Genomic DNA, 13,599 nt, shown 5'->3' on the forward strand with positions numbered 1-13,599 from the left:
GCAGCGGGCGGGTCAGGAGAGGTCTGCCGCGCCATGGGGGTCACCTCCAGGGCAGGGATTGAACTCTTGCCGAAGTTGTCTTTAGCTTCTTAGTGCTGTGCTTCAACCCCCTGCGCCACCAGGGAGGGCCCTTTGATCAGCTTTTAAAGTGTACTAAATGGCTAACCATAAAGTCTATCAGTAAATAATTATTTAAACGTCCCCTCTCTGACACGAGCCATGCTCACCACTAGAGACAGCTAGCATTTTCTCTAAGGAGATGAGAGGGATATAGCAGCCTATAGGTGGGGCTGTAAGTGTCCATCCAATCACTCAATGAGGAACAACAGTTGGGGGTTAAGCCAAAGCAGACACCAAGCAGGCTAGCTTCCACTGACCACTGACTAATGTCACCTGCTGGAGTATGAGTCATCTCAGGACCCCGAACAAGAACTGTCCTTTTCTTCCTCCTTTACCTATCCAATTTCAAAACGAAGAGAAACATGTCACAGTTCATGTCACAGTTCCATTCCTTTCTCTTATATATCAAGTCTTAAACATTTTCTCAGCAATGAACTATGATCACAGAAATTTAACAAGCAAAAGTAAAATATTAATGAACCAAAGAGACAGAAATGTATTTTAACTTCTCTTGATCTTCAATTAATCTCTTTATAAAATTCTGACATGCTATGCAAATTCAGCAGTAAGAGACTTATTTAGAACATACCAAGAGCTTGAGAATTAAGTGTTGTCTCACAGGATAATTAATGACCTGTGTCCACAAACTCTTCCCTTCTAAACTTAACATACGTGGCTGACGTTAAACTTGGGGCTCCTCATCTGTGAAAAAGAAATGGTGGTGATACTTATGTATAACCTAGCTCTTGAGAAGGAATGAGATCATGTCTACAAAATGAGTTCCTGGGGGCAAAAGTGTTAGATAACTACTGAGCTTTAGAGTTGTTGATCTTGTGATATGTGCAACTGTAAGAGATTTTCACACGAGGATCTCAGATTTAAAAAAGCAAACATGAAGCTGGACAGCCAAGAGCAGTATGAGTTTCTCACTCAGTGTTGAGCAAGCCTATACTTGTCAATACTTCTAACAAGTAAAGCACCCATCCTCACTTCGTTTCCCAACAAATTAACGGAGAACAAAACTCAATTAAACTTAAAAAATCTCCTTGATGCCAAAGGAGTGAAATACAGGGAAAAGACAGTAACTGCACTGTCAAACCGAGGGCACCATCTTTGCAGTTCATGAGATTATTCTAATTAAAAGGGCCTAAAATCTAATCTGAGGTGTTTTATTCTGATAAACAGTAGTCACAAAGTGAGGAGTACAAAGTTTAATTTAACATATACTTTAATCAATAATTCTCTAAGAATTCCAGACCAAGAATTCTGTAACATAATTCTATGCCGATTACTAAACCATTAATTCTATACCAAGACAGAATTACAGGAAGTTTTAATTAGATTAGATCATGGGGAAAGAGAAAAGGAGAAGCTCCAATTCCCAAAAAGCCAAAATTTTAAGCCTGGGAAATTTTAAGAATGTTAGTATCACTGAAAGGGGAATGGAGATAATATACAGCACAACAAACTTCACTTTAAGCATCTTACATGCTACTTCAGAGGAACTTGCAAACAGAGAATCAAAGCTATTTCTCTAGAGCTTAGTAAACCTGTTAGTGTTGTGCCTCCCTGGTGGCACAACAGGTTAGGATGCAGCATTGCAAGCTGGCTGCCACCCCTTCAATCCCAGCCCCGGAGGTGACCCACATGGTGCAGCAGACCTCTCCCCTCAGCAGTATACTTCATCAATCTGCCTACTCTACTCCCCACTCTGTCTCTGGTGAATCCTCTCAACATACCTGCACCCCTCTGGCCTGTACCCCAGTTCCGTATGCATAAATAAATATTTTTTAAAGTTTATAAACAATAGGTAAAGAAATATACAAAAGCAATCTGAAATACATAATAAACAAAATAATGAATGAAAAAAAGGCACCGCAGTAACTGAACTTTAGAGTTGTTCTCTGGGTCACCAAAGAAGCACCTTGAACATACCTAACTCCATTATGGTACTTATCATACTGTTTTTATTTGCAGTACTATCTCTTGTAGTAAGGTAAACTCTCCATAAAGATTTACAGAACAAAAGTATGAAGAGTTAGGGACCAGAATAAAAAGAAAACATAAACCTCTAGAAGGTAGGAATACAGAAATTATTTTGGTCATAGTTTATTCATATTTCACACAGAAATATGAATCTATTTTGTACAGAAACTGATCTGAAGTATTCTAGATTCAGAGAAAAGGTGTCTTGATACAAACCTGAAAAAACAGACTGAAGAGAAAAGAAAAGAAACTGGCTTTACAATAACGTACAGTTCCCTCCTAAAGTGAGGCCAGCTTTATTTCAGGCAACTAAGAGAGATCAACTGAACAATGAAGAGAACAACAAACGAGATCCAGGGCTTACTATTAATTTTATGTTGATACATAATTCTTTAGCATCTGGAAATCTGGACTGCTAATGAAACAGCCATCAGAGACTCCCCAATGAAGCTAAATAAACAGTATAAAGGTTCACGAATGGAACAATTTAAAGCAGTGTGCTAATGTTACCTGAATGCTAAATAACAATCCTAATAAAAGCATAATTAATGCCGCATAAGCCCAGAGTCAAGGGATTCAAGGCTTAATGTCAGACAATTTCCTTTGCAAGGTCATTTTTGTTATTAATTAGTAGAATAAACAGCATTAGCGAGTGGAGGTTAGTGTTATGAGCCCTAACATCTAGAGGGAAGACTGGCGAAGGCTGGCTACCAACTGTGACTGGCTATAAGCAAATGGCTCAGGTTTTACTGTGTACTTAATGTACAGCACCCCTTTGTACACCAAGTTAGCCACCTGCACTTTATCATAAGGATATAATAGATAGATGTGCATAAAATAGCTTTGCACTTTTAAATAAAACTAAGTCATCACACAAACTGCCTCAAGTTTGTATCGATATAATAAATAGGTGGTTATTCCATAAACTAAACTCAATGCCTCTTTCTCTAGTTCCGATGATAGTAAAACTACCCCCTTATATATAGATGGATTTTAACTTTTTTCAAAGCACTTTCACAAATATTAGCTGAAGAATCACTCTGTATGACCTTACCCCACCTACAGGCATGTACAGTACAGGGTTACGGTACAGGGTATACTCCTACATCCTCTCTAGTGCTAGTGACATACTCCCTTTCATTTATATGGCATTTCACTTCTTTCAAAGCACTTTCACAACATATTAGCTGGAGCAGTGGCACTGGGAGCAATCTTTCCATTCCTTGCATTATTCCAATGGCATATTAGTACATAAAGAGAAATAAAGAGGACATTAAACAGACAAAGCAGACTAGATTATCTGAAGGCAGTGAATTCATGGTTCTTAAGCTTGAATTCAAGCATCCCTAAAGTCTTAGAAGAGGAAAAACTCCAGTTCAACATGTCAGTTCTCCCTTTCTTCCAGGCACAGGCTTTGGGTGGCAGCAAAACTAAGTGATCAAGCTATATTATGCTCCCTACTCTGTGTCTGGTGAATCCTCTCACCCTCCACAGCTTTGGCTTATACCCTAGTTCCTGTATGCATAAGTAAATCAATATTTTTTTAAAAAGATATTATGCATAAGCATAAAGAAAGGAACCAAATCTATCTTACTCACTACTGCCAGCCCTCCAAGTCAAGTATGAGGCTCAGTGAGCAGTAAAAGCTCAAAAGATCACCACTGACCCTCCCTGGTGGTGCAGAGGGTTGGAGTGCTTGCACTATGAGGCTAAGCCAAGCGGTGGCTGCTTTAGTGTGAGTATAATTCCCACCCCAGAGGTGATCCACATGGGGCAATGGACCACTCCTGACCCGCACACTGCTCCCCTCAGCAGTGTACTCCATCAATCTGCCTGTTCTGCTCCTCATTGGTGAATCATCTCACTGCTCCTGAACCTCTGGCTTGTGCCCCATTTCTGTATGCATAAATATATACAAATCTTTAAATTAAAAAAAAAATCACCACTATAATTATTACCACAGGAAGAACATTCTCCCCAAGCTCTCACAGAATATCTAGTACAGAACTAAGAACAAAAATTTCAATTTATTGTTTTTTTCCATAGACTAGATGTGCACACCAAGCAGAATCCAAAGAAAAATAGACTCGCAAAGGCTAAGATCTATGGAGAATCCATGAAACAGACAATAGACGCTAGATGAAAAGGCCAAGACATCAAAGACAGAAGGAAATACACCTGATGACCCCTCATCCTGCAGCAAGCACCTTTTAGTCCCTATGCTTAAATAAGGATTACATCAGAAAAGAACTCTTCGTGGGTAGACTTGTTTCCTGTACACTGGCATTTTTTGAGTCACTCATTTTGTATGAGTTGCAAAGATAGTTTTTTCCTTTTCTTTGATTAAGACCAAGATGAAAGGAAGGTACTTCATAAGCTGAGTTGCCAGAAACCTGCATACTAATTAAAATTTTTAATTGATTGTATTTTTAAAAGCACTAAGGAATCTTGCTATTTAAAAAAAGGCCTATGGTGATGTTACATAAACTGTTCATTTATGATATTATGCCTTTCTAATGTAGACTTTTGGTTGCTTCCATATTTAACACATAGTATATTTCCTTTTTTTTTTAAGATTTATTTATGCATACAGAACTGGGGTACAGGCCAGAGGTATAGGGACAGTGAACAGATTCACCAAAGAAAGAGTGGGGAGCAGTGGGCAGGTCAGGAGAGATCTGCCACACCATATGGGTCACCTCCCTGGCCAGGAATCGAACTCATGCCTCAGCTACTGCTGATAGCTTCGCAGTGTGCACTTTAACCTGTTGCACCACCAGGGAGGGCCCAGCAAATTTTCATATTTTTTAAAACAATGATAAACATAAGTTTAAAAAAATAGAATTCACTTACTTTTCCAGATTTAGTTGGGGAAAGTTTCTTTTAAAAAACTGACCCTCCCTGGAGACACAGTGGGTTAGAGCACTGCACTGTGACACTAAGCCATGTCCACTTCAGTACAAGTCTGATCTCCACCCCAGAGGTGATACACATGGCGAGGCAGACCTCCTCTCAGCAGTGTAACTTGTAGATCTGCCTGTTCGGCTCCCCACTCTATTTCTGGTGAATCCTCTCACTGGCCCTGCATCTCTGGCCTGTACACAATTTCTTTATGCATAAATAAATAAAATCTTTTTAAAAATAAATGAATAAAATTTTAAAATTATGGATGGTGAGGCCCTTCCTGGTAGTGCAACAGGTTAAAGCACTGCACTGTGAAGTTCACTGCATCTATTTCAGCATGAGTTCGATCCCCAGCCAGGGAGGTGACCCACACGATGCAGCAGAACTCTCCTGTCTCGCCTGCTGCTTCTGTCTCGCCTGCTGCTCCCATCAACTTTGTCAATCTGCCTGTTCTGCTCCCCACTCAGTCTCTGGTGAGTCCTCTTGCCACCTCTGGCCTGTACCCCAGTCCTCTATGCATAAATAAAATCTTTTTTAAGAAGTATGGATGGTGATTTTTTTTTAATATCAACAGAACTACATACAATTTAAAAGCTTCTATTGCTTCTGTATAATAAAAGACATCATCATTAAAACAAGAAAACACCCTAATGAATGGGAGAAATATCCGTACAGCTGACAAGGGACCAAGGGACCAACATCCAAGGTCTACAAAAAATTCATACAAATCAACCAAAAAAAACCCCAAAGAGTTAACCCAATCGAAAAATAGGTAGAAGAGCTAAATAGACACTTCTCCGAAAAGACACACAGACGGGCAACAGGCAACATTAAAATAGTTCACCATTTATCATCACAGAAATGCAAATCAAAACCACAATGAGGTACCACCTAACACCTGTGAGAAAGTCCCAAATCAAAAAACCCAGAAACAAATGTGACAAGGGCTTGGAGAAAAAGAAACCTACACATTGTTCATAGAAATGTCCACTGTCTAGCCCATTGGGAAAACAGTATGGAGGTCCTTCAAAATATTAAAAACAGATATGCCATGTGATCTAGCAAATCCAGTCCTAGATTAGAATACAAAAGCACTACTTCAAAGGGATATATGAACTCCTTTGTTCACTGCAAAACGACTTACAAAAGCCAAGTTATACAAATCCACGTCCATCAACAGAGTTGTTGTGTGTGAGTGTGTGTATATATACGCATATACACACACACACATATACACATATACATACACACATGTGTATACACACACACAATGGGATACTACTCAGCTGTAAAAAAGGTAACTCTTGCCATTTGTGACAACATGGATGAAACCGGAGAGAAACAGCTCAAAAGAAAAGACAAATTGTGGCCCTCCTTGGTGGCGCAACAGGTTAGGATGCAGCACTGCAAGCAAGTTGTAGCCACTTCAGCATGAGTTCAATCCCCAGCTTAGAGGAGATCCACATGGCGTGGCAGACCTCTCCTGACCCACCCGCTGCTCCCCTCAGCAGTGTACTTCACTGATCTGCCTGTTCTGCTCCCCACTCTGTCTCTGGGGAGTCCTCTCACTGCCCCTGCACCTCTGCCTGTACCCCAGCTCTGTATGTATAAATAAACCTTAAAAAAAAGTTAAAAAATAAAGATAAATTCTGACTTGTGGAACAAACAAAGGAACTGACAAGACTAAACCGAAATAAACCCTAGAAATATGATGGCAGAACTAAGGCTGCTAGGAGAGGAAGGATGGTGGGGTGGGAACGAAGCAGGATAGAGGGGCACAATGGCCTAGAGTAAAGGGATGGTGGGGTTGGTGTGCTAACATACATTTGAGGTATGAACCTATTCCTCTAAATCATAAAGAGCACACTAAACCAATGTTACCTCAATAAAGAACATAAAAGGAAAATAACTTTACTTTCCTATGAAAGGAAATATTAAAAAAAATAAGTCAACCCCTCCCAATTTTATTACAGTATATTACAGTATCCCATTTCTATAAAGTTTGGTAATAGTTCAAAAACTAAAACTTTCATAAAACTTGTAAATTAGCTACTCATTAGAAAAGCTAGGCCCATTGGAACTATACAATCATACAAGATAAAAATTAAAGCACAACAATGCTCATATCATCCTGGCCTCCTTAAATACATGTCTTCTGACTGGCAACAACAGGTTTCCCCCATTCCCCAAAAATAGAACCTTCCTCTGTGGAAAGTTAATTTCTCCATATGGGATATAAGCAAAGAATTTTCTAGATAAATGAATTTCTCAGGCCCCCAAGTAACCTACCAAATAGGAACATTCTATGTACGGACAGTGAGAGAAACCTGTATTTTTATGTTCAAGGAAAGAAGAAACCAAGGTCACCAAATGCTCCTATCCCTACCAAGTCTGGTACATAATATGGAAACTAACACCATAGTTACCAAAATCATTTACAGTAAAAGCATTCTACACACATTCTTTGATGTATATGGGAAGAAATAGCTTATTAGAATTTTTACTTTACCTCTGGGAAAATTTTGTCTGAGATGTATAAAGGGTATTCAGAGCCACTTCAGTGACCTAGAGATCTTGCCCATTCCAGTATCTACAGAATTTTATAGGTTATCTTTCAGTAGGACTGCCAGGTAAAATATTGCATGGAACATGTTTATACAAAAAAAAAAAAAAAAAAAAAAAAGCATTGCTAATCTGAAATTCAAATTTAATGGTATCCTCTTTTTTCTTTCCTAAACCTGGCAATCCTATTTTCAATAAAAGTCTGTTTCAGAAAACCAAATTCATTGACAGGAAGAACTTTAGTCTTCTGGAAAGTGGGTAACTCTTTACCTTTCAGGAACTTCTTGAGGATCAAGTCATCATAAATGCTTCCTGTAGAAGCAACTGCAAAAAATGGAATATGAGGAAATATCATAAATAAAACAATTAAAAGGGTTTATTTAAAGAATCAAATGGGAGCCCAAAAACACTGAATACAGACACAGAGCATAAAAAGGGGGTCCAATACTAATGAATTCAATGAGAATGGAGGCATCAGGGGCATTGATGGGGCTATGATGACCATTAGGAAACAAATGCCTTCTTGGGGGCAAGAGCCAAGTAGCAAGTCTTTTTACCATGTGTGACACCAGGACGGCCTCTCTGATGTTACTATTTGTGATAGCAAAGCATTTCAGGGAGACTGTAGACTATAACTGGGAACGAGAACATACCATGCCAATAACCCACACAACAGAAGATTTAAAATTTGGCCTTCTTTTAATCAATTAACTCTCTAATAGAAAACACTTTACTAGACCGTCAGGTAAGAATTCACTGTATCGAAAGTCATAAAATAAACATTAAAACATTTATACAGTTTTAATTCTTCAAGGGAAGCAGGTGAGGAAGCAAGCAGGCACCTAAGAGGAGAAAAAGACCAGAACTTCCTGGGAACTTTTGTCAAATTGAGCATGCCCTCCCTCAGAGGGATCTGACCCCACAGTTAACATAAGAATCACTGCCATCAGAACCAATGGAAATGTGTCTAACCCTTTTCTGCAGGTAGGGAAAAGGTTAAGTCATTTAACTATAGAGAGAAGTAACACCATTCTCTAAACAAAGGCCGTCCAATGCAGTAGCCACTAGCTACATGTGACTAAGTTTAGCTAAATAAAATTAAATGAAAAGCCCAGTTCCTCAGTCACACCGCCCACATTATATATTAAGTGTGATATAGCTCAGTGTGGCTAATGGCTATTTTACTGAACAGCACAGATGTATCACAAAAATTTCTAATGGATAGCAATGTTCTAAATCTCCAGATTTTGAAAAGATTCTGGACAAAGGATACATTTCAAAAGGCCTAAGCCCAGACAAATAGCATAGACTAATAACAGTTTTCTTTTTCTCTTAATGTCCTTCAACCTACATACATTGGTCATAAAGGAGAGAGTTGGTCATTAGGACAGGGTAGGACTAGACTAGCAATTAGTGAAGAGTTAGAACATAGATGTAAAACGAAAAGTGTTCTGGTAATGTGTCCATCAAGTTTCTCCACTGAATATATCACAGTTTCCTCTAATATCTTTCCTTAGTTTTAACAAGTGTCGTATCAACAATGTTGAAAATAGGGTCACTTCTGGACCCCCACACTCAGGGAGACCAATTATTCTGCCCACTCCAAACCCTACCAAGACCCTGATTATCAGCTATACTTTTAATATTTCTATACTCAAGTAACAAAGTGCTATCCTTCATATAACAACATACCAGCAAAGACTTACTTGTAGAACTCATATTGTAAAGCAAGAACAGCCTCCTAAAGCCCCTCTACAAAACAGAAGATAAAGTACCACAAGTCAGGTATGTTTTGGAAACCTATTTTAAAGGTTCACAGTCCATGCTGGCATATTATAAGTTCTAAAATATGAAGTAACAAAATTTATTTGGTTTTAACCAGCATTTCCCAAATCAGATGACTACATAACTCCTTTCTCATAACTCATATAAACATCCTATAGCACATATTTTAGGAAACACTGCAATAAGTATCTGTGAAGCTTTCAACAACTGCTGATGGAAAAATATCACATAGTCATCTCTCAGCTTCTCACAGATGGATCATTTCAGTAATAAAATTTGCTGGTTTATTGTGAGCTGCAGTTTTTCCCCCTAAGAGGTATTTGTACCTTCAGTATTTGCGAAGTATGTGTGTCTGGAAATAAGGTCATCACAGATGTTACCAAGTTAAGATGAAGTCATACGAGGTGACAGTGGCATTAAATTCAATTGGTACCCTTAAGGGAAGGCAACATGAGGCACAAACACACAAACGGGGAAACACCAGGTGAAGACAGAGGCACAGGCTGGAGTGATAACATCTATAGGCCAAGAAACACAAGGGTTTGCTGGCAACTAGAGGGAGTTAGGAGAAAGGCAAGGAATAGATATTTCCCTAGGAGCTCCAGAAAGAACCAACCCTACAGAGACCTTAATTTTAGACTTCTGGCCTCCATACCAATAGAAGAATAAATCATTCTGATAAAAGTCACCCAATTTGTGGTTCTTTGTTATGACAGCCTAGGTAACTAATACACTGTTTTACATCATCATAGACTGTGGACCAAAATATATTCTAACTCATACTTTAGTAAAGATGGCAAGTTGAACATACAATTTTATTTTTATTCCCTCCTAAAAGTTCAATAGATTTTATTTAAAAGGGATAAACTCACAAAGACAGAATAAATGACAAATATGATCATAATTCTAGAGACTGAAAAGCAGAAAGACCAGTGGGAACAACTTAGGAGACCTAAAAAATTGAACTATAAGCCAAAAATGGGGAAGGCTAACAAAAAGCCTGATTTATACATTAAAACCCCTGAAGACTCAGGAACCACGGGAAGGAAGGGTTACTGGGAGCTAAAATAAAGAAACTAAGTTGGAAAAATGAAATTAGTAGCCGGATCCTAAGAAGTTAGAGTCTTTCCTCCACTCAGCATTTTGAGGACTGGCCCTCCCTAACCTTGGTGATGGGTGAGGAGACCTAGAAGCATGGGTCTCTGGGCTGAGAACCAAAGTTGTACTAAAAACAACAGATTGAGTAAACATAAATACTGAATACCACAATACCCAACACCTCTTAAAACTCTCAATCCCAGAATACTGACAATTTGTTTTTTTATGAGATTATGAAAATATGCATAGAAAAACCTAGACTGTACACTGAACATTAGTAATTATCTCAAAAGGATGAGATTACAAGAAAGTCTGTCTCTCCAAAGTACATTTCTGTGAGGTTGGAATGCTTTATGACATGTGTTACCACTTTTTTCCCTGAGAAAAATATTTTGAAAATAATTACATAAACATCCAAGACAATAAAGAGAAATGCCCCCTATACTAGTTGGGCTGCAGACAGTTCATTAGGCTCAAAGTACTGTGAAATTGGGTTTCCTGCCAAAGGTCACTGTGGTTCTGGTCCTTAGCTTTGACTCGAGCCGGATACTCTGGCCAGTTTACTGGATTAGAATAGATGCACAAACTAATTAATCCACAGACAAATATCACTCTAGCCATGTGGTTAACCATTTCTCTCATGAATGGTGGGAAATGTGTCATGCAGAGTAACAGCAAATGAGCCTAACATACCTTGAGAAACATCTTAAGGATGTTTACCACTAGGTACACAAAGAAGAGACAGGTCATTTCTGTTCAAGAACAATGAAAGAATAAGAATTGAATGGAAGAGACACAGGATTATCAAAGTACAAAGTACATGCCATTAATCATTTTCTTTTTACCTTACTTTTTGGCTCTTTAGCAACTACTAAGGCTGACCATTAACATAGAAGGTAAAATTCAATGTAAAATAATTGTGCTTTAAAAGAGGAAGTTAAAACAAGAATAAGGGATCGTTTCTGAGCAATCTTAAAATTCAAAATCCTGTGGTAAGAATCATTCTACTCACCTTTCCCGCATGACACATTAATAAATCAACCACTAGATACTTACTACATACTCACTGAAGTTTTTTGTTTTTTTTTTTTTTAACTCAGGAACAACCCTGGGGTGATCATGATAAAACATTATGACTATGTGAAATTTTTAAATAAACTGTAATAAATTATGACAACACAAAGGAAATCAGTACTTTTCCTCCACTTACTAGTTGTGGTGCAATGAAGAGTATTTGGCTGGTGCTTCAAATTTAATGCTTCTATGGAAATCACTAGCTGTCCCTCTACCAAGGCGCCCTTAGGTACTCCTGCTGTTTCACACTTCCGGTGAATGATTAAATACTTCAAAATCTGAAAACAGCACGGTTCAAAGAGAACACAATTTTCTTTAGAAGTCATTGTAAAAATAAACTTGAATGATAAATTAGTAATTCAAATTTCTAAAAATATTCTTGCTCGTAAGATGTCAAGTTTACATTTGTTCAGAAGAACATCGAGTTTACACAAAATAAATAGCTAGGGGAGTGACATACTAGCTACAATGAAATGCAGCACAATGCCAACCAAGACAGGAAATGGAGACAATACACTGCTTTACTCAAAGGATAAATTCATCTGGAAATAACTTGGAAAAATTAAGTGGGAATTTGTTTTGTGTTTCTTTTATCCTCCCCCAAAGAAATGCCAATGAAGACTATGATGATGACATCTGGTTGTGAATCATATTTACCTTTAATTAAATCAACAATTCTGATTTGATTAAATGGGGAGTTAAATTTAATTACATTAACTAGGGTCAGCATACTAGTTAAGAGTATTTCAGAGTTTTTGGAGGCAGACAGATGCCTGGGTTTATGTCCCTGGTGGGACCAATTCTACCATGTGAGCCTGGGCAAGTTAATGTCTCTGCACCTCAGCTTCCTGGTTTACAAAAGGGGGGCAAATCTACCACATACGGCAGCTGCTTTGTAGATACGAACACAAATACATGCCAACTGCTTACCCGTGCCAGTCATACAATAACGCTTACTGTGTCAGCTGTCGGCCTAAAGCACCACGCAGCTATTCCCGTTTAGAGCAGTAGACCCTGACTCTACACCAACACATCAGCAGGAAATTGCCCCTTTCACGGCAGGCAGAGCTCGGTACACTGTGGGCCCCAAGATCCCAGTTTGTACCAGAGGCTGTGAGGGCGCTCTCCAGGCCCCTCTACAGCATAACCCGGCCCTTCACACAGCCTCGCCCGCTCCGTCTATTGCGGAGATTTTCCCGCAGCCTCTCTGTCCATAATGAGAGAGCAGTTGGGAAAAGAACACCGGCCTGTGAGTCAGAAGCTCTGGATTCTATCCTGGCGTCTGTCATCTGCTAACTCCAACTCTTCAGCTCTCTTTATCGCTAACTGCGGCGGGAGGCGGGAGGCGGGAGGCGGGAGCACTCCGTGGTGCTCCAGCCCTGCCCGCGCGGCTGCCAGCTGCCCAGCGTCCCTCGCCAGGCCGGCAGCTAGGGCTCCCTTGGGTGATGGCCGAGAGCGCGCCTCAGAGGATGAGCAGCCGCGGTGAGAGGGACTCGCGCTGAGGCCTGGTCAGCGCCGACGGGGACCCCCAGCCCCTCCAGGACCTCACTCGGGGTGCGCACTTGCCCCGTCTCGACCCCCACAGGTGGCCCACGGCCTTCCTTCTGCGGGTGCACCCTGCCCCACGTGGCCCCCTGGGGCAAAGAGCTGGGGCTCTCCCGTGAGGGGTGCGAGGTCAGCCTTTCCCACCCAGAGTAAGTACTCCCTCCTGAGAGGGCTCCCAAGCCCTGGGGCTCATGTCCTCTTCACAGGCCTAGTGGGGCTGGCCTAGCTCCCCCATCTTCTCATTCCTTCTCCACCTCAGGCTGCGCAAAGCCTTTGGCCCCCCAACTTCGAAGTCTCCTCAAGAAGTCCGCCTCCTCACGGGATCCTCCCCTGCTTTCTCTCCCTTCGCAGCATCACCTCGCACACGGCCGCTGCCGTCCCCTCCATTTCTCCCGGGGAGCAGCAGGGACTCCTAGTCGCCAGGCGCTGAATGGAGCTTCGACCACCCCTCACGCCCACGCACTGCCGCTCGAGGCCGTCGCTTCCCGCCCGCCCTCGCGTCCCGCCCACCGGCTCGCGGCGCCT

The 13,599-nt window shown here is 40.5% G+C and overlaps 1 protein-coding gene across 1 annotated transcript in view; it reads right to left on the reverse strand.

The window, feature by feature from the left end:
- The window catches only part of LOC101634623 (chromosome unknown open reading frame, human C11orf80), a 51,837-nt gene extending 38,328 nt beyond the window's left edge, over positions 1-13,509 (reverse strand). The window contains exons 1-3 of the mRNA XM_012725129.1: positions 13,432-13,509; positions 11,666-11,807; positions 7,843-7,896 (exon numbers count right to left, since the gene is read on the reverse strand). Of these exons, the coding sequence (XP_012580583.1) occupies positions 7,843-7,896; positions 11,666-11,807; positions 13,432-13,461 (226 nt within the window). The 5' untranslated portion in view covers positions 13,462-13,509. The remainder of the gene's footprint in view (positions 1-7,842; positions 7,897-11,665; positions 11,808-13,431) is intronic.
- Between the last annotated feature and the right edge of the window lie 90 nt (positions 13,510-13,599).

This window comes from Condylura cristata, unplaced genomic scaffold (genome assembly GCF_000260355.1).
Source record: "Condylura cristata isolate star-nosed mole 26May11 unplaced genomic scaffold, ConCri1.0 scaffold00015, whole genome shotgun sequence".
Lineage (NCBI taxonomy): Eukaryota > Metazoa > Chordata > Mammalia > Eulipotyphla > Talpidae > Condylura > Condylura cristata.